We start from the raw sequence: 19,396 nt of genomic DNA on the forward strand, positions 1-19,396 counted from the left end.
GTTGATTTCACAAACAGGGTTTCCGAGGCTTTAAAGGGGAGAAAGGTGAACCGGGCTTGCCAGGCCTGGACGGGCTGGATGCCCCTTGCGCTGTGGTATGGTGTTCTCTCCCTTCCCTATCCAGCATGCTTTGGGCTTCCCATAAACATTCCCCTCACCATCCCCTCTCATTGGCTGCTCCGATAGGGATGAATCACAGGAACAATCATGGCTGCATGGACATTAACATCTGACTTCCTAATACCTCCATTTTTTATTTGCTAAAACATAATCTTGTTAAAATCATTATCTATTTAAATCAATGAATGCATGCATGCGTTTTATAGACCCTTCTAAGTAGCTGTAGTGCTTGTCCAATTTGGATTGTGTGGTTGAAGTTACTCATACAAATTTTAGGCGTATGCTAAATCGAATGTAAAATAGTTAATTTTGAAGATTGACAGTAACTCTCTCATAGCAGGAGCCGTACTATTACACTAATTTCCTTACCTCCTTCGTTGCTTCAAGCAGCAATTTTCCCAACTTTTCTCACCTCTTGAGGCAACAGGATACCCTGTGGTGTGAAGCTGGAACTTTACAGCATCCAGTCTTATCACTGACAAACATACTCTTTTATGGATACAGTAAGACGTTACACTTGTGTGGTTAGGATTAAGCATTGCGCTTGTGGGGTTTGGGTAAGTGAGCTTCTTTGGTTTGGTTTGTATGACATAAGGTTAGGTATTACCCATTTGTGGTTAACGTAACAACAGTCTAACAATAGTAAAGCCAGTGAGGTGTTTGGGACCGATCTCAGAACCCACTGGTTAGAAGTGCATTTATTGTACACCTCCCTCACTCATAGCCTGCACGTGCAGGCTGTTTTATATAACATGTATGTATACAAGTGTTTTTTCTTCAAATTGCTTGCCAAAAATGTCTGCTGTATGCAATGTAGTCAGTCAAGTGGCTATACTCCAGAAACTGTTCTAACATTCTTACAAGTCACAATAAGATGTTTTATACTGATTGTAAGCAGTTCACTACAGTATATTTTGAACAACATTGTTTCAAGCACTTTATTTACTGCACATAATATCACATGCAGTTTGGCTGATGACTGTGGTCTAAAATGATGAAGTAAAGTTAACATCAAAATGTATATGGGAAGTACTTCATTGTCATTGTAAACACATATAAAGTACAGGCACATACACTCACTACATTGTGTACCAAGTACTATATGTGGATATGGGAGTGACTGTATAAATCTAGTATAGAAATAATGCTGTACTGTGCTCATACTGACCATGTTGGGTCATTTGCAATACTGAACTACATTATTGCAAGGTTGTACTGTTTATTGTTTTCAGTTTCAATAGTATGTGTAACATCTTCCATTTCCTTCCTCAGGGAGATGATGGCTTACCAGTACCCGGTTGTTGGAATAAAGTAAGTTGAATTTCAACTGATAAACGAATTTAACTCTTTGCTGTGGAAACTTTTTGCATCTTGCAATTATGCCTTGCTTGATGATACAGCCATTGGTTGTGGAAAAATCACATCATCACCTTCTCTAACTCAATTAACGTAATTTAACTTTATTGCCTCTTTGTTTGTTTTGTCTTGCAGTGACGATAGCTACGGAGTGGCATGTGTTACTGTAGATAGAATATTTATTTTTCTACTTTTTATGTGCTTTCTTATACTGATCAAAAAAACAGAAAAAAAGGCAGCATTTTTGTACAGATTTCTGTGTATTTTAGTACTTATAATGTTTCTGTATGGGATTTTATATCTATGCATTATTTTAACATGTTTAAACAAGGAAGAATTCTAAAGGGGCTGCATACATATGCATGATATTTGTGCATAATGTAAAGTTGATATTGCCTATTAACTTATTTTATCGTGTTTTGTTGACGTTGTAACAGACCATGCTGCACTGAACTGTGGGGCTGGAAAAATGAAGTGTTGGCTTTTAAAATTCCTTAGTTGAACCCTGTTTCTAGAGATACAGATGTCCTCAATTAACAAGCACAGCAAATAAGTACAGTAATGATGTTGTGTATCACACTTTCAACTGGCCAGTGACAGATAGCACTGTTTTTAGTCTGCACTGTACAGGTAAAAACCATTTTCTAAATTGATTATTCCCACTGCTACATTGCTTGAATAGGATACAATTTAGGTCCATGGTGTACCAGAAAAACACAACTTGCCGGTGTCTGAAAACAAGGACATTTTTATCTTGTAAAGTGGAGTTCAACTTAGACTGCTTGACCATTAGATGATTATGTTGTTTCTACCAAAGCAGGCATAAGCAAATTAAACTAAATATTATGCATTCAATTCTACAGCCAGAAACCAAACACATTCTAAGCTATAAATGCAACCTTACCAGCCTCAATTTGTTCAAGTTATCTGCATATAGTTTTTATCCAATCTAAGGGGCAGCCACCTTCTGCATTTTGACTATCAGTCTATGTTTTTAACCCACATTTGTATTTGTGAACGTTGTCTAAATGTTGACCCATCAAGCTTCTTGGATGACTGAAATATTGCTGCTCACCCTTATGGCATGCTGCTGCGATAGCCACATTGCCTGTACACCCAGTGAACCTCATCCATTTATTTATATATGAAGAACGCTTATCACAGACATTATGAAGATTAGATTTGGTAGGTAAGAAATTGATACAATACATGTTTTATCTGAAACTGTTCTACAGAGAGCATATCATGTCTGAGTACCTTTTAACTATGTCATGAGTTGAATCAGTGTTTAAGAAATGGATGAGGGGGATTGCTGTGGAGCTTGGTCCATTAACTGCTGCTCATTGAAAAAATAAAAAAGCTAGGTTTGTGTGTTTGCTCTGCCTGGAAATGTATAGCTAGTTTAAGAGATTGTCAAACTCCCACTTTTGATAAAACCATCATCGGGTCATCATAGGCCTACAGTACTTTTATATACCTACTTATGCCTTTATCTCTAGTAGCTACACATATTGATGTATCAAAATTGCCATAAGTCCACAAGGAATTCCTAAATGTGTACAAATTACTTTCAACTATTTTGTTTATGCATTATTTTCTAAATGACAATCAGAAATAAAAATATACATTTCTAAAGTACTGTACACGCGTGTGCTTAAATGCTCAAAAAGCATGTATCAGTTCCTGTCTTACTACAAAACGGTGTGAAATTCACTGAGTGTGCCTTGCTGCATGAATTGAATGAGTTGCGTGAGGTGAGTCTTTTTATCTTAATATTTGTTGTTCAAGATTCAGTTTTGTAGCCATTATTCATCAAACTTAATCAGTACACTAACAGAAGTATTTGTAGTACTATATACTATTCATCTCATAGAACTACTGTACGGTATGGTTCCTCTGCACCTTATCTTACTTTGTAATGTGTTCCTTCATCGAAAGAGGTTGCTCTCATCAAAATGAATCTGTTGTTTTTAAAGGGTCAAAATCCTTTCCAACTGGCTAAGAAGTAAGAGGCACCAGAGATCTGCCTAGCAATGTTTCTCTAAAAGCTGCCATGAGCAAACTTGAAGACGTTAGGAGGTACCTGGTTTTGACCCAACCAGGGCACCATCTTACAGAGTTTCCAGAAGGCTGAGAGAGGGCCAGTATCATTGGGCGCTCTGGTAGCAGTGAGCAGACCGACTTCACCGAAGCAAAAAAAATATCGAAAAGGAATTTTCAGTCCTTTACAGTTCTTCGGCTACTCGTGTGGAAATGCCATCCCCATGACAGAGAGATACAGATGCATTTCTTTGACTTTCATATGCTCGATACTTTCATCTATTTTATTCACTATGTGAAGGCGAGACATTCACTTTTTATTGTGTACAATTTTCTGTGTTTTCTCTGTCACCAACAACTGTGATTCAAAATTCAGAGCAGCTCACAAAACAGATAGACGCAATCTTTCGGTCTTCATGTGTTTCCAAGATAAGCCAAAAACATAGGAAAACACCTATTGATGATTCCTGATTTCAAACTCACTGCCATCTCTACTATCCTTGCTGATGCAGGTGTAACATCCTGTTTGATTGTGCACAAGGATGAACTTTGACACTAGCATTGCATATTGTTGGTATGCATTTATACTTGTCTGTACATTTATTCACATTCTTGGGTGTTTAATGATGCCACATATTCATTTTGTATATTAGGATTCATGTGTTACAGTATGTCCAGAGTGTATTCTATAGCTTTGTATATTAATATTTGATGCATTGATGCAACATGACATGCCCATAAATAATCCACATGAGGTGCTAAATGGATTGTAATATAGTTCTCCAAAATCATGTCATCTCTTAGAACATTCACTTAAGTCTTTCATTGATACACCAAACTCAAAAAATAGACAAATTCAATGTTCCTATCCCAAGGTAAAGAGCAATGATTCATTTCATTCACTGAAATAATTGGCATTGCTACATAGCAGGAAGCAATATTTTTTGGGTGGAGTTAAGGGGGCGTGCCATCAGAGTTTGATGTTCTTTTCTGTTATACACAGCATCCAATACCAGCCAAGTTCTTATTCTGATGTATGTAAAATAAGGGTTGTCTACTAAACAGTTTTTATGATAAATTGTCATTTTCTAATCGTAATATGACTTATCGGACTGTACTTTGCATGGATAATCTTACAAAAGAATAACAAAAGATTACAAAAAATTATACCGTAGTTGATCCCTAAAACATTTTTATAGTTTCAGAGTTTTTTAAGCTTTTATCCAAGACATTATAAGAGGACAGTAAATTATGTGGCAATGTTTGTGGGAAGTATGTACATATTTGTTTTATTTGGCTCATTTCTTTTAAGGACGTGAAATTTAGCCACAATCTTTGACTCATTTGAACCCATGATGTGTTCACTTCAATATGCTAAACCTGAAGACTGAATTGCTTGATTATCTGATACAGTTAGTGGCATTATCCGTTTGTGACTTTAATTATATTTAACACAAACTTTCCTGTTTTGTAGAGAATTAACTGCACGGAAGCATTCCTTGTGTCATTTTGACAATCGACAAACCTGGTTATAAATTGTGTATTTTCCCCATTAACTTTGGGTGTTTGCTGTTGTTTAGCATACAAAGTGTGTTACTGTTACACTGTATTAGAGAAAGTTATCATAATACACATTATTTTAAAGGCTTTGAAGTATTACAATGCTCTGCAAAGTGATCTTGGTGATATAAAGTATTGCAAGCAATTTTATGGCTGCATCATAGTCCCAGGTGATATTAATGACTTATCAATAGAGTTATCTTTAGTTCACGATGATTTAAGTATGCAACAAACACCAAATGCACTAAACCATGTCTTTGTGCATAGACCCATTTAGAAGTAAATTCTTACATCTTAAAGTAGTCTGTACTTGTCAGACCAATAGTATTACCTCTAATTAACCCTCTACAAAGTACATAAACTAGCAATAATTGCAGTGATAAAAAAACTATAGAAATTGTTAGCCTGACTAAAAGATATGTTTGTGTAACTCAGAAGCACAACACAAACAAGCATTGTTTGTGTATGCTCAGAAGCATTCACCGTGCGCATTTACTTTTTGATAGGATGATCTCTAATTGTTTGTATGCATTACATTTCTGCTTTCTTCACATTTATATTTTGCACAGTTATGGACGTAGTCTACTCTTTAATTTTACCATCTGTGGACAGTATTATGATCTGTTTGTATCATATTTCTTTGGTAAACATTTCCTTATTGATACAAATGTATTTTATCATGCCTTTCATCTTTATGTACTCTTCATGTTTTATCTCAGAATTTCAGAATGCATCACTTAATACTTATTAACATGAAAGACAACTAACATTAATTTAACAAAAAAAAAGGAATAAATTGTTATTTACACATTTTGGGATCAATGCACAAAATGGTCCTTTGTAAATATATTAGTTACGTTTGCAAACCTCTCCCAATTAATCCACTCCAAATCCATATACATCTCCAGTTTAAATATTTCCCAAAAATCTGGTTATGAATTTTCACTTTTTATATACACAAGAGTAAGAGTTTAGAGTTTAAGAGTACACAGATCTTTTTTAAAGGAGGGATTGAGTTGAAGTTAAGCATTTGGTCAGAATTACCAGTTTATGGTAAAAGAGTTTTGTCTCTGTATCTCCTCTTTAATTTGTCTGTGTACAGTTAAGGAGAGGATAGAAAGTTTGTGAGAAACTATTGTTAGTTAACTTAATACATTTGTTATCTTAACGATCCTCTGTAAATAATGGAAATAACCCAAGATGTATAATGTTGTAAAAATCTGTTTGTGTGATAGCGTATTTCTTTACGTTTCAGTACCTGATTGCAAACACATAAGTGGGCATTTATTTTAATGCATTGATGTTAAAACCATCTGCATGATGATTTTGTTAATAAGCACTATTCATATTAAGCAACAGTGTAACTTGATAGCCTCATTTGCTGCCTAAGCAATGTAACCTTTTAGAAACCCCCTCGGTTGTTGCAGAAGGTTCTGTGGTGTAAAAACGTATAGACAGATGCAGGCCTACTCAATCCACAATTTAGTGTTTTATTAACTTCAATGAGTGTGGGGTCAAAATGACTGTTACTGACGTTTTTATTTTCAGAAAATGTTTTTACTTTTTATATACCATAAATGGCAGCTTTAGTCACTGATTGCCAAAATAAATTTCACTGTTAAAATAGGCCTACGTGATTTTGAAAACGTCATCAAGAATTCAAAATAAAGAGGTTGAGAATCATGTGTTGTCATATAATTGAATGTGATTCGAAATATTAAATGCAGATATTGTTTGAACTAAACTATTAAAAAAGGTATATGCTTATATTTTTCCATATGGGTCAATATTCATCTCCCGAACAAAAAAAGGCATGCACCCTTGAAATGTGGAATCGAGGATTATAAAGGGCTGATGCTCTTGCATCCAACCAACAGGGGTGGACAAAAACACGAACTTCTTTCTGATGTAGCCTACCAAATGAAATGGGAGGGGGGAACAATTACCATAAGAGAGTTTCACAGACCTATCCATGATTCCGGGTGAAGAACAGTCGAATGGTTGGATAATTAGTCCGTCTCTTCAGCCAAAGAAAGTGCACGCACCATACAGTGTTAGCTGATCTGCTAACGAACATCTGCCTCGATATGGGACTATGTAATGCCGACCGCAGGTGCTTTTTTTCGAGTTAATGACTTCATAAAATGAGCTGATGGAAAACGATATAAGCACAACATAGGTTTTAACACATAAGGTTTGTATGAAGGAGGTTACTTAAATTATTGGTTGTATTCGAATGTATACGACTTCAGTCCATTAATTATAAAAAATATTGCAATAATTGGGATATTCTAACAGCTTTTACCGTATTTTTGTGATAAACTTAACTATCATTTTGAATTTTATTTTCAATCGAGCATTTATTTTACAAATTGGATTAGTGGAATTTCAAAATGTTACATTTTCAGGATGTTTAGCCATGGTCCTCCTGGTTTTAAAATCTACCGTGCGTTGCACAGTAAGCATAGTAGGCTATTTAAGTATGTCATATGGAGTAGCTTTAAATTACATTTCAAGTGCCTTGCTTTATAGTAGTCTACATGCATAACAATCATCTTCAGTGTTGTTACTTATCAACTATTAGCGATTTGAATTCACTGGCCAGAAGACTTGGAGACATTCTCAGTAACAGGTGTGAGCTTGATCAAAGGGCTTTCCTATGGTGGCCAGCCAAAAGCTGGCCATGGGCAACGGTTCGATTAAAGCCCCACGACCTGAGGACAGCTGCCTGGCCTCCACCATGAGAGAACGGGACCCTCCAGGCTGGGACACGGAGCCCCTGAGACTGCGGATAGCCCACTTGGAAGAGGAGCTGGCCAGAAGGGACCAGGAGTTCCGAGCCCAGGAGCTTCAGCTGCTGAACCTCCAGAGGGAGCTGGAGGCCAAGGTCTCCCAAATTGACAAGCTTAAAGACGCCATCGGCTACAACAACCTGGGCCGCTCCCCGCCGGCCCCACTCAGACACAGCCGCCGTCTGCTGAGTGTCATCAACCAGGGCCCAACCCGCTTTCACAGGGTGGCTGTGGAGGTGCACCGCAGGCTGAAGGCCAAGGAAGGCGTCTCGGCCGAGCCCACCTCAGGCCACTTCTGTGGGGCTCCCCGAACCCCCAATGTGTCCATTGAGAGGGCTCATGTCCGCAAGGACTCCAAGTAAGTCAGTGAATGGTAATGCTTTTCCTTGTCAGAAAAAACTCTAGACCTTTAAGATACTTAACCACACAGATACTGTACCTGTCAACAGAGATGTAAAGGTGGAAATAATATGAGGCTGACAGCTTATCAAACAATATCAAAATGGCCAATCAGGCTAAGATGTTCTTGACCAACTGTTTTGTTCTAAGTTATTTGTTTATTTCATTTGAGTTTAACATTATGCTCAAACTGAGTCAAACACTACAGTAATATTAAACACCATTATTAGGACATCCACAACACACCCTTAAAATCCACAGATCAGAACCTGAATGGACTAAGTTTCCCTCCAAATCAAAATTGTTTGTGCAAAAGTTGTCTGGTGCATGCTTGGAAATCTCTGCAGTAAAACTAGCTGACTCTCTTGGACCGATGGCCACGAGACAAAACAACCAAGCCTTTGTAGTCCCTCCCACTCTTGGGAGAATTGAAAGCTTGTATTAGCATAGGAAGATAATAGAAAAGCAGACAGGGAACCAGAGCATCTATATGCATGGGCTTGTTGACCAGATCATTATGGCTTCAATTTTAGCTGGCATGCTTTGCACAGACACACACACACACACACACTCACAGCCAGTAATACATTCACTAGGTCCACATTAGGTTCATCGACAGACCATCGTCTGTGTGATGTGGAAATCAGAACGTGGGATGCATCTTCTGTGATGCTGTCTGGCTGTGCTCAATGCACAGGTTTTCTCTGTACGTTCAGATTTATTGAGAGCTTTGCAGTGGGTAACAGCATCTGAATGATATCACGAGAACTGTTGTTCCCAGTTTGCAAGAGAGCTGACTGTTGAGTGAGAAAAATGAAATGGTGTTACAGGCAGAAAGTGGTTCTGTCAGGGGTTAAATTAATGCTAAAATTAATGGAATATGTACAATTCATGGTTGTATTTTATCCTAATGTGAACAAAGTTATGTCAAATGCACATCTGAGATTGGGAGTCACTTTTAGCAGCTTTATTAGTTAAAAAATGATACAAGGTTATGTAGCTAAGTTATGTAGTTACCGTACAGGTATAACTGCTAAAATAAGGTAACGTGATATTGTATGATGTACGTTTATAAGGGAAACCCAATGTTTTGAAAGATTTCTCTTCACAAATCAGCCATGGCAATGTAAACAACTGATAGAATTTTTATAGAAAGCCCTATGTTCGCTAATCGCTACCAGTATTTTACATTGCATTTATCCTTCTTGTTTTGTTTGTCTAACAGGGAACACAAGGTTAAAAAAACGTATCTCATCCGAAAATGTATGTATTTTCTTGTAGTACCAAGAAGCTCATCAATGATGCCATCTTGAACAATGACTTTCTGAAGAAGCTGGAGCCTCAGCATACGAGGGAGATGATCGACTGTATGTACGAAAGGGTCTACACTGAGGGTCAGCTGGTCATCCAGGAAGGGCAGCCAGGGAACTACCTCTACGTTCTTGCAGGTCCATGTCAATCCAAATCTGTTCAGACAGTGAAGTCTTTCACTGTACTAGAAGAGTAGGAGTAATAGTACAATTTTAACTTTTCATAGTGCACGCTAACCTGTGACGATAAAGGGTTCAGGTGCTATGGAAGAAATTGTTGGCCCTCAAAATTATACTTTATTATGTATTATTTTTGTTATTTTTACCTTACTTGTTCCTCTCCATTTCATTTGCCCTCTGCTCTGTGTTTCTGTGCCTAGATGGATTGCTGGATGTCATGCAGAATGGCAAGTTACTGGGAGAGATGCGACCTGGGACAGCTTTCGGAGAGTTGGCAATACTGTACAACTGTAAAAGAACTGCCACTGTGAAGGGTGAGTGTTGAATTTCAAAATTGTAGTTCTGAAAGACACTACATGCCATACACAAGTTAAACTAAGAATTCTTACTTGACGTATTTTGCAACAAACCTCGAGTTTGACATCGGAGGTTAGTCATATTTGAAACCGACGTATAATGTACTACAGTCCATGACTTGGCGAGATCTTACCTATGGATTACAGTACTGAGTCCTCATTTCTCTCCGATTTAATTGGTGTTTATTTAATCCAACTTCCTAGCTGTGTCCCAGTCCCATATCTGGGCTCTGGACCGACAGACCTTCCAGAAAATTATGATGAGGACCACACAGGCCAGACAAGAGGAGTACTTCAGCTTTCTTCGCAGGTATACACACAGGCCTAGACTTTGCCAAAGTGTCTGCCTAAGTTAGTCTCAAGTCAAATGAAACAGTGAAACATAAAAAATGAAACATGACGGTGTATGATGATATCACTGACAAATCTGGCAACAATTCATGAACATAAAATGTCTTGCAATAAATCAAAGACTAATGTTTTTATTCTTCTGAAGTCTCCCTTAAAACCCAATACTGTAGCTAAATCTTTATGTGCGTGCTGTGCCCTGCAGTGTGTCTCTGCTGAGAGACCTACCTGAAGAAAAGCTTGCCAAAATAGTAGACTGTCTTGAAGTGGTGAGCTTTTACTGTGCTGTGATGTCCCTTCAGTAATATAACACAAGATTATATTGCACATTTTAAAAGGTACCCTACTGATATGAATAACATCTCAAATTGTCAGGATTATTTTGATAAAGGGGAGTATATCATTCGGGAGGGTGAGGAAGGAAACACGTTCTTCATCATAGCTAAAGGAGAGGTAAAATAGAAACATTGTTATTTTTAGCAATGAACTGTACTGTCGATAAAATAAACAATTCAGACATTTTTTCCCAAAACGTCAAAGGAGCTAGCTGTTAAATTGCAATGTTTCGTTGAAATTGGACAGGTGTCAGTAACACAGAGCACGGAGGGCTATCTGGAACCCCAGGAGATCAAGACTCTGGGTGTGGGGGACTACTTTGGAGAGAAGGCACTCATAAGGTAAGAGCACTGCCTCCAATAGGATAACACTCAACTTTAACTCACAGGGGTCTGCTGGTATAAGGAAATGTCAAAATTGATTTTTTTTGTTTTTTAATCTAAGCCTGTTACTGACAATGACCTCAGTTTCTGTCATGTGCTTGCATAATGGAAAGCTGTGGGCTTGGAATGTAGAATGGCCATTAACAGAGACAAATTCTTTAAATGGTGCACTGTTCTCTGGTAGTTTTTAAAATGTTTTTTTTACTGTGCCACTGTTCAGTCGATACAGCGGCTAATACAGTACATTTACCTATCTCTTTGTCTAGTGAGGATGTGCGCTCAGCTAACATAATCTCCAAGGAGAATGACACACAATGCTTGGTGGTGGATAGAGAGTAAGTGGTGTGACGACAATGTGACAACAAAGGCACACGCGCACACACACACATTTGAACTCGAATCTTTCACATATTCTGTACACACACAGACACACACTGCATGTACACGCACACACACTCATACAAGTCGACTTGTGATGCTGCCTCTCCAGCAACTTCAACCAGATGGTGGGTACTTATGATGAGCTTCAGGCATACCTTCAGGAATACGTGGAGGAGCTCTCCAGGAGTGACGTGAGGAGACACGCACTGTGAGTAGCCTCCTAACGAACTACAAACCGCCAATGGACTACACATCCCACGCACTAATCAATCACCTCTCCTGGGTCCCCAGGCCCCAGTCCCCCCTCATGGACTCGTCTCCAGAGGGCCAGGAGCTGAGGAGGCTGAGGGAGAGGATTGCCCTCCTGCCCCACCACAGCCCCTTCCAGGACCTGGAGGTCATAGCCACCCTGGGAATGGGAGGCTTTGGCCGGGTTGAGCTGGTGAGACACCTGATATTTGGGTCACATGTTGTCGTAGATCAATGGATTTGTGTATGAGAGGTGCCGAAGAAATTTACTTATGCTTTATGGGTATAGAGTAGCTCAGTGGTAGAGCATTTGACTGCAGATCAAGATTTCCCAGGTTCAAATACCCCCTTGTGGCTTTGTAAAATGGTCTGATGAATTACTTTAGTGGTATACTGGCTTTACAGAATAAACACAGACTTGATCAATGAATTCATTTCTAAATGTGATCTTATAAAAACGGTAATTCGATCCAATCATGGACAGTACAAGAAATGGACAGTGAACTGGAAACAATGTTCTAGTACAGGAAGTCTAAATGTTTTTTGTTGGTCTGCTTTATGGCGATGTTGTGCACCAGCTCTTTATAACATATCACTGTGCATATTGGTTGGATTGCAGGTGAAACTGAAGGATGAGAACACAACGTTTGCACTGAAGTGCATAAAAAAGAAGCACATCGTAGACACCAGACAACAGGAACATATATACTCTGAGAAGAACATTTTACAGCAGACCAACTCTTACTTCATAGTCAGGTTTGTCTGGGCAATACGATTATAGGTGAATGTTCTGCCAAATGTGTTAATTTCCTGTATATGGTGTTTAGTGTGTCACCATTGAAGACTGTAGCTACTCTACATTAATGTATATATATAAGACAGTATGTAGGGATGGGACGAGTTTTCACAACAAATGAGACTGAGAAATAATTGGAAATTATTGGAAGGATGCCCAAGAGCTGTATCTTGTGTAACAAATTAGGATTTGTTTATGGACAAAGCAAAAACAAATTGATCCAAAAAAATATTTAAATTCATGGGGAAAAAGGTTAGTCTCATCACACAACATGTTGGAATAAAATATTAGTGGGACAATTTATGGTAAGTGAGAGCTATTTTGAATCCACAGAATACATAAAAAACCACTCAGACTCAATTGTTCCTTAGATCTGTGGGACAAAAAAATTGATTGTTTGTGGTCACAATGAAACTGGATATGCATTGTGGATGAGTATTGCAAATTAAGAGTTTGATTTCAAGCAGGATATCACTATTGAAAAAATTCAAGGAAGGGACTGAGGCCTTATCAACGATCCTGATCAAGCCTACACAACTCCTATCATTTTATAAGGATATTCAGTATTGTGAAACCTATATTGCTGTCTTATTACTTTCTTTTATAATAACATACCTTACCTAAGCCTGTTCCAGACAAATCCATTTTCAGTGTGCTTTGGTTTTCTCATCAGGAAGCTGATATAGACCTAATACATTTGACATTTGCTTTCAGTTCTCCTAAGAGTGACAGCGTCAATTTGATTGCATGCTAAGGAAAGGCTTTGTAGCTGTAATAGGTTAGCTGATTGACAGCTACAAGCGGTATAGCTGATGTGAATGTTGTTGACCTTGAAACACGAAGAGTTTCTTGGGAGAAAAAAATGAATGTTGGTCTAACAATATGGGACAGAGAGAAAGAGGAACTCAGAGGGAGGCCCCCAGGCCCATGTTTTAAAGGCTTGGCTAGGAGTTGCTAAGGAGTCCCTATGCAGAATGTGTGCATGTCTATCGCCCCTCTGTAATAGTGTAGACTAAGGTTTGATTTATCTGGCCTGTGACATTCAAGGACAATAGGCGTGGGCAAACATTGATTCTAGCTGTCACTTTGGGGAAAGGTTCAGGGTTCAGGCAGTATTCACTGCCCCATCTTGCTTTTCTATTCCCTCTCTTTTAATGTCCGATTTCCATTGGTCTGTTTTGCTCTCTTTCTGCTTTTGTAGTTTTATAAAGGACCTCTGTTATTTGAACAAATGAAGGCAACTTAAGGAGAGCTCAACATTTTGTTTACTATGAAAAAGTAAGACATACTACAGTAGTGAGCCTGGTTTCCAAGGAGCTTTTTTAGTCTTAATCATTCAAGTTTCAAAACTTCGACCCTTAGTTTAACTTGTGTTAAATTAAACTTTTTTTTAAAGCTATATTACCTTGGCAACTGTTTAAGGTACGTTATAGAGTTAATAGATAGTTTGTTGATTTTTGCAGACAGTTGAGCATCTTTAGATAACTCAGAGGCGTACCTTGCAATACAAATGTCAGTATCCTATTGTATTTCCCTGTGTTCTAGGATGTTCCGGACCTTCCGGGATGACAAGTTTGTCTATATGCTTCTGGAGGTGTGTCTAGGTGGAGAACTGTGGAGTGTTCTAAGGGACATGTGAGTGTAGGTTGTATTATGTCTGCTAAAGTACATGCAATACAGAATTTGTTTTGGGAGGTTGCAATAATTGTTCATAAAAAAAGCCCATAAGTAACGTTTTGGTGTGAGTTCTAATAACTGTTATTGTCAACCAGGAGTTACTTTGAAGAGCAGACTGCCAGGTTCTGTATTGGTTGTGTCTTGGAGGCCTTTGACTACCTCCATGCCAAGGGAATTGTCTACAGAGACCTGAAACCTGAAAACCTCCTACTGGATGCAGAAGGTTATGTCAAAATGGTAGACTATCATCCCTTGTTTTCCAGTAGTAGCCTGGCTCCGAGATGTATTTCTGATTAGCTTCTCAAGCCAAAGAATGGATCTTAATTGAACAGTGTCAGGCAAAGTCACAACCTATACCTGTTCCTCTGTCAGTCATTCTGTGTGTTTGCTGTAGGCTGACTTTGGCTTTGCCAAGAAGATCGGTCTTGGGAAGAAGACATGGACATTCTGCGGGACTCCGGAGTATGTGGCCCCTGAGGTTGTCATGAACAAGGGTCACGACTTTGGGGCCGACTGCTGGTCCCTAGGCATCCTTATCTTCGAGTTGCTTACTGGCAAGTGAGTCCTTAGGTTGTACTGCACACATGGGGGGTTGTATGGATTAGGGTTGATAATCAGAATCAGAATCTGAATTGGTGTTTATTCGCCATGAAAGTTTGCACAGACAAGGAATTTACTTTGGCAGTAGAGCCTACCTAGGCAGCCATTCTCGGCGCCAACTAGAAAGGTTACAGCATAACATGAGCAGAGAGGAGGAGAGAAAAAGGCAACCCCCATACAATGCTCCTAGAGGAGTACAGTGTGGGAACAGGCAAAAACCTCAGCACATAAGCCCAACAACATTTACAAACATGACTTGCAACGGGGAGTGGGGGGGGTGCAGATAAGCAGCATCTGGACCTGCAGCCATGGTAGGCGCTGGACACAGACCCGCCAGCCACCCTGGGGAAACAAGCAGTCGAAGGCGTTAGATGGGGGTGGGGGGGTGGTGATATCTGTAGTAGGTGAAAGTTAATGTGTGAGTAGGTCTGGGTTGGCGCCCTCGACCTAGGCCACAATCAGTCCGATTCTCCCTATGCAGATTAGATTGTGTTGGCAAGGAGACATCCTTGGTCATGACCCGGGCAGAGACCAAACCACAGATGTCGGTGGGGGGGGGGGGGGGGAAGAGCAAGATAGTTTCGCTTCAGCGCTCTCCGGGGGATTTGTTTTCCAGCAACAGCCTTGGCCAAGGCCTGTGCTGGTTACGGGGCCGAAAGTAGATAGGTGTAGTTGTTTAGACGAGTAGCTGCGACTCAATTTTCACGTCCACCCTTCAAGAAGGTCTCCAAGTCCTCCATCTTCTTTTGCAGAGCCGCAAACGTATCCCTGTTGTAATCCATACTGCGTTGTAAGTTCACAGTCTAAGCTCCAACAGCTCTGACCATCGAAATCAACCAGGTCGGACAGCCGAACGGGGCTTTTGATGGCCACAGCCGTTTCCTTGATTTTCCGATATACAAACCAACATAAGCATTCTGACTGTGTGTCTTTGTCCTTGGAAATCACATACAGCACTTCTTACTTCATGTTGACCTGTTTTTTTTGTCTGTTTCACAACTCTTTGAAGGCCCACTGTAACACCAAGACCCCACCCTACTCTGTTTCCTCTCTCTATTTTACCCCTATCTGTCTAGTCCACCTTTTGCTGGATCAGACCCTATAAAGATCTACACCATGGTTCTCCATGGCATTGAGAAGGTGGACTTCCCCAAGAGGATAAGCAAACGCCCAGACGACCTGATCAGGAGACTCTGCAAGTATGTTCGCTGTCCAACCGCACTCTGATAAATAAACCACAGAAGTAAATGAGGAAACAGTCGAGTTAGCCCTTGTTTGGATAACCCCACTCACTAAACAGATGCTTAATGAGATGGATTGATTTACTTTAAACATGAGAGTTTGGCTCAGTGTGATGTTGTGTGCAATACTAAATGTTCATTTATCCAAATCATTCAGTTAACTCACAGTTACTGGCCTTGCATGCCAGTCAGTACCACTGGAAATCATTGATATCCGAATTCATCCGAGAATCACCAGGAAATGATGTCAGATCATTACATGTGGACCTCAATCACCCCTTCACATCCCTTGCCAGAGTCTACACTATTATTATCAGGCCAACCTAGTTACGAATGTCCAGATTGTTGACAAATAAACAGTAATTACACCCACACGTTCATATGTATCTAATCATGTTAGAGGACTAATCTTGTTATGCATGCCCAGATGGCCGACAAACAGATGTTTATGCAACATTTAACACATGCCTCTCTCCCCTTAGGCTAAACCCTGTGGAAAGACTTGGTAACAAGAAAAACGGCATCATCGATATCAAGAAACACAAGTATGTGTTTGATATTTACCACACTGCGTGAGGTACAGAGAACTATTGAGTTGCAGGTCATATATTAGTTCCATAACCACCACCACCAAAAAAAAAATAGATTTGTCTGGAGATTTCTAACCATATTGATATTTTCGAGAGGAAAGCTAGAGTTCTGATGTGTGCCCAAGGGCGACCAGACCTGCCAGTCTTGCTCCTGCTCTGTTGAACAGGGGGACAGCTGTAGCTGCAGCTCTCATCATTCTCATCACTAATTGCTCCCAGGTGAAAGTGCTTGTGACGCCATGCTGCCAGTGGAGGTGACAGGCACTGTCCCCTGCCTATTGTGACGTGACACTGGGGGGGGGGGGGGGGGGGACGAGCGATTGGGGGTGTCGGATGGTTGTGATGGTAACCTGGGCATCCTTATGACAGCAGTAGAGAGCTGAATAGGTCTGATGCAAAATGTTTGATTAGGTTTTGGTGGGATGTAGGATGACATAATTGTAGGAAAAATACATCCAGCAGCATTGGAGACCCTTAAATCCTGATCCACAAGTTACACCAGAACCTGTGACCTAATCACCCCAAAACAGATCACCCTTTTATGGGATTCCCGTAGGTGGTTCCAGGGCTTCAACTGGGAGGGGCTTCGAAGTCTGAAGCTGACGTCCCCACTAAGGAGGGAGGTGAAGATGGCTTTTTATTAGCAATATCCATGTTCTCTGAGAACCTGTGCTCGCTAACAATAAATAGGCATAGTGCTAATACAAGCAGGGTGATCTCATTTTCACCCGGCTAGTGAGTGTCTCTGCTGGTTTATATGCTTGCTCTATGTACCCATGTTACTAGATGTGTTTATTCGAGAGAGAAAGAAAAGCCATGAGGCAAACTCAAGCCATCCTCTTCCTTTTAAGGATTTGAAAGGCTCAGTAGATATGTCAACACATATATGTTATAATACTGTTAAATAGTCTAAAATAAATCTAACGTCTAATCCCAGTACACACTATACACACAGAACTGTTAAAAGTTAGAATTTATGATTATACCTGCGATACATAACCACCAAAATTGACCTCTGACCTTTATATGTGTTGTTCCTGTGTTCAGTTAAAAGGGCCAATGGACCACAGCCATTTCGATATGTTCCCCCCAGATGTGGATGAGCCTCCCGATGAGCTATCTGGCTGGGATAAGGACTTCTGATGACCTCCCCCCCCTTCCACACCCTGGGCAGAACTTCTCGTCAGCCCCAAGAGGGGCTTAGGGATTACACGATTACATGGACACTGGCGGAGTGGAAACCTAGTTGGAGGAGCCACCCATGCCAACAATCCCATCGCTTCCATTCCGTTGCCATGCGTATCATAAGTCTGACACAAGTGCCTGTGTCCACCCTATAGGGTGTGAATTTGCCTGCTGGCAAGTGCATTTTAGCCCCTTACCGTAGGAACAGTATTTGATGCAGGCTACTAATTACTAATGACTAATTGCATGGACTTGTATTTCAAGGAAGGATCTTACTGTGAGCACCAATAACCTGTGGTGCCAGTGAATTGGATGCTACTGCTATACAAAAACACGCATCTCAATGTTCATAACATTGCTATCCTGTATCGACACTGTCCGTCCCATCTTAGGTCTACCACGAGATGCCCGTGCCTTTTTAATGAACTCCTACGTAATACACTCTGTCATGTGTTCATTTCTTTATTTTCATTTTGAGTTTACATACCAGAATTTAAAAAAGCACTTGAAATCATTCTTAGGGTCATATAAACCATCTTTTTTAATGATCATCAATGTATCTATTTCCCATATTGCTCTGATATGAGCGGATGGTTGTCTTTTCCACTTTAATCCTCAGGACGCAGTGTTATATAATCAGATCAGGCTGGCTCTGAATACAAGAGTAATCCACTTGCTTCCCCGAAGGGCCAGTTTTTTATGTAATTATGTTTGAATATGCCTCTCAGTATTTGTAGGAGATTATGTTATTTTGGAATGTGTGATTCTTATCATGTTTCAGTTGTAGTTATTAAATGTTTAAACATGTGATTTAAAAGCACTGTAAATTAACGGGATCCACTTCAGATGGAGGCACTGTTATTGAGGTATTTTGTGAGAGAGTTTGTGGTATTGGTTTTCTTCCTTCCGTTTCTCTTCAGAAAAAAAGGTCAGGAAATAAAATGCAGCCTTACTGTTGTTGACAAAAAGTAGTATTGTAGTTGTGGATGTATTCCAAAAGACTAAAAGTTGTTTATAATAAAATGTAATCTCTATAAAAACCATCAACCACAAACTAAAACAAACATCTCTCGAGATTGTTTCTGTTTCATAATCTTGTCAAATCCACGGCCATGGCGACAACATCATAATACATTTGAAAAACAATAAACATTTCGCAGGCATGACAGGCATTTTACAGGGTTTTGCTGTGTATCCCTTTTGGTAGGAAAACACAACACATTCATTTGGAAAACAAGTGTTCTTATGGTCACACTTCATTGTCAGATCATTTTGATTTGTGTGCCACGTCTTCTAAAATATTAACGTGAAACCATGACGCCCTCTTCTGACCAACATGAGGACTTACACTCTTCTGATCAAAAGACAGATCCCAGAGAACCATGCATCGAAAAAGGTCAAACGTTTAATAAGCACCTACATACATGTACATACATTTAACAAGAACACTATTGATACGTTTTAAATTGCCCTAGTGTCATTCGCATGTTGTCCTTG

At 39.7% G+C, this 19,396-nt stretch overlaps 2 protein-coding genes across 28 annotated transcripts in view; both read left to right on the forward strand.

Moving 5' to 3' along the window:
* Window positions 1-6,751, forward strand: part of col13a1 (collagen, type XIII, alpha 1) — a 78,878-nt gene extending 72,127 nt beyond the window's left edge. For 24 of the 27 annotated variants that reach the window (XM_047028906.1, XM_047028919.1, XM_047028926.1 and 21 more), the window contains 2 exons: window positions 1,393-1,431; window positions 3,453-6,751. In XM_047028906.1, the coding sequence (XP_046884862.1) occupies window positions 1,393-1,431; window positions 3,453-3,485 (72 nt within the window). In that variant the 3' untranslated portion in view covers window positions 3,486-6,751. Of the gene's footprint in view, window positions 1-17; window positions 96-1,392; window positions 1,432-1,611; window positions 1,693-3,452 lie in introns of those variants that run through there. The other 3 variants (XM_047028912.1, XM_047028920.1, XM_047028916.1) reach the window with 3 other exon arrangements.
* A 311-nt stretch (window positions 6,752-7,062) lies between these two features.
* Window positions 7,063-19,008, forward strand: LOC124473470 (cGMP-dependent protein kinase 2). The gene is made up of 18 exons (XM_047028905.1): window positions 7,063-8,226; window positions 9,549-9,715; window positions 9,958-10,071; window positions 10,318-10,423; window positions 10,667-10,730; window positions 10,837-10,914; window positions 11,044-11,138; window positions 11,447-11,515; window positions 11,671-11,769; window positions 11,853-12,003; window positions 12,430-12,566; window positions 14,152-14,241; window positions 14,379-14,520; window positions 14,678-14,841; window positions 15,960-16,082; window positions 16,607-16,669; window positions 17,271-17,337; window positions 17,762-19,008. Exons 1-18 carry the CDS (start codon window positions 7,736-7,738, stop codon window positions 17,855-17,857), a joined length of 2,316 nt encoding a protein of 771 aa, XP_046884861.1. The 5' UTR covers window positions 7,063-7,735; the 3' UTR covers window positions 17,858-19,008.
* Window positions 19,009-19,396: the final 388 nt, after the last annotated feature.

Source organism: Hypomesus transpacificus, chromosome 11 (genome assembly GCF_021917145.1).
Source record: "Hypomesus transpacificus isolate Combined female chromosome 11, fHypTra1, whole genome shotgun sequence".
NCBI lineage: Eukaryota > Metazoa > Chordata > Actinopteri > Osmeriformes > Osmeridae > Hypomesus > Hypomesus transpacificus.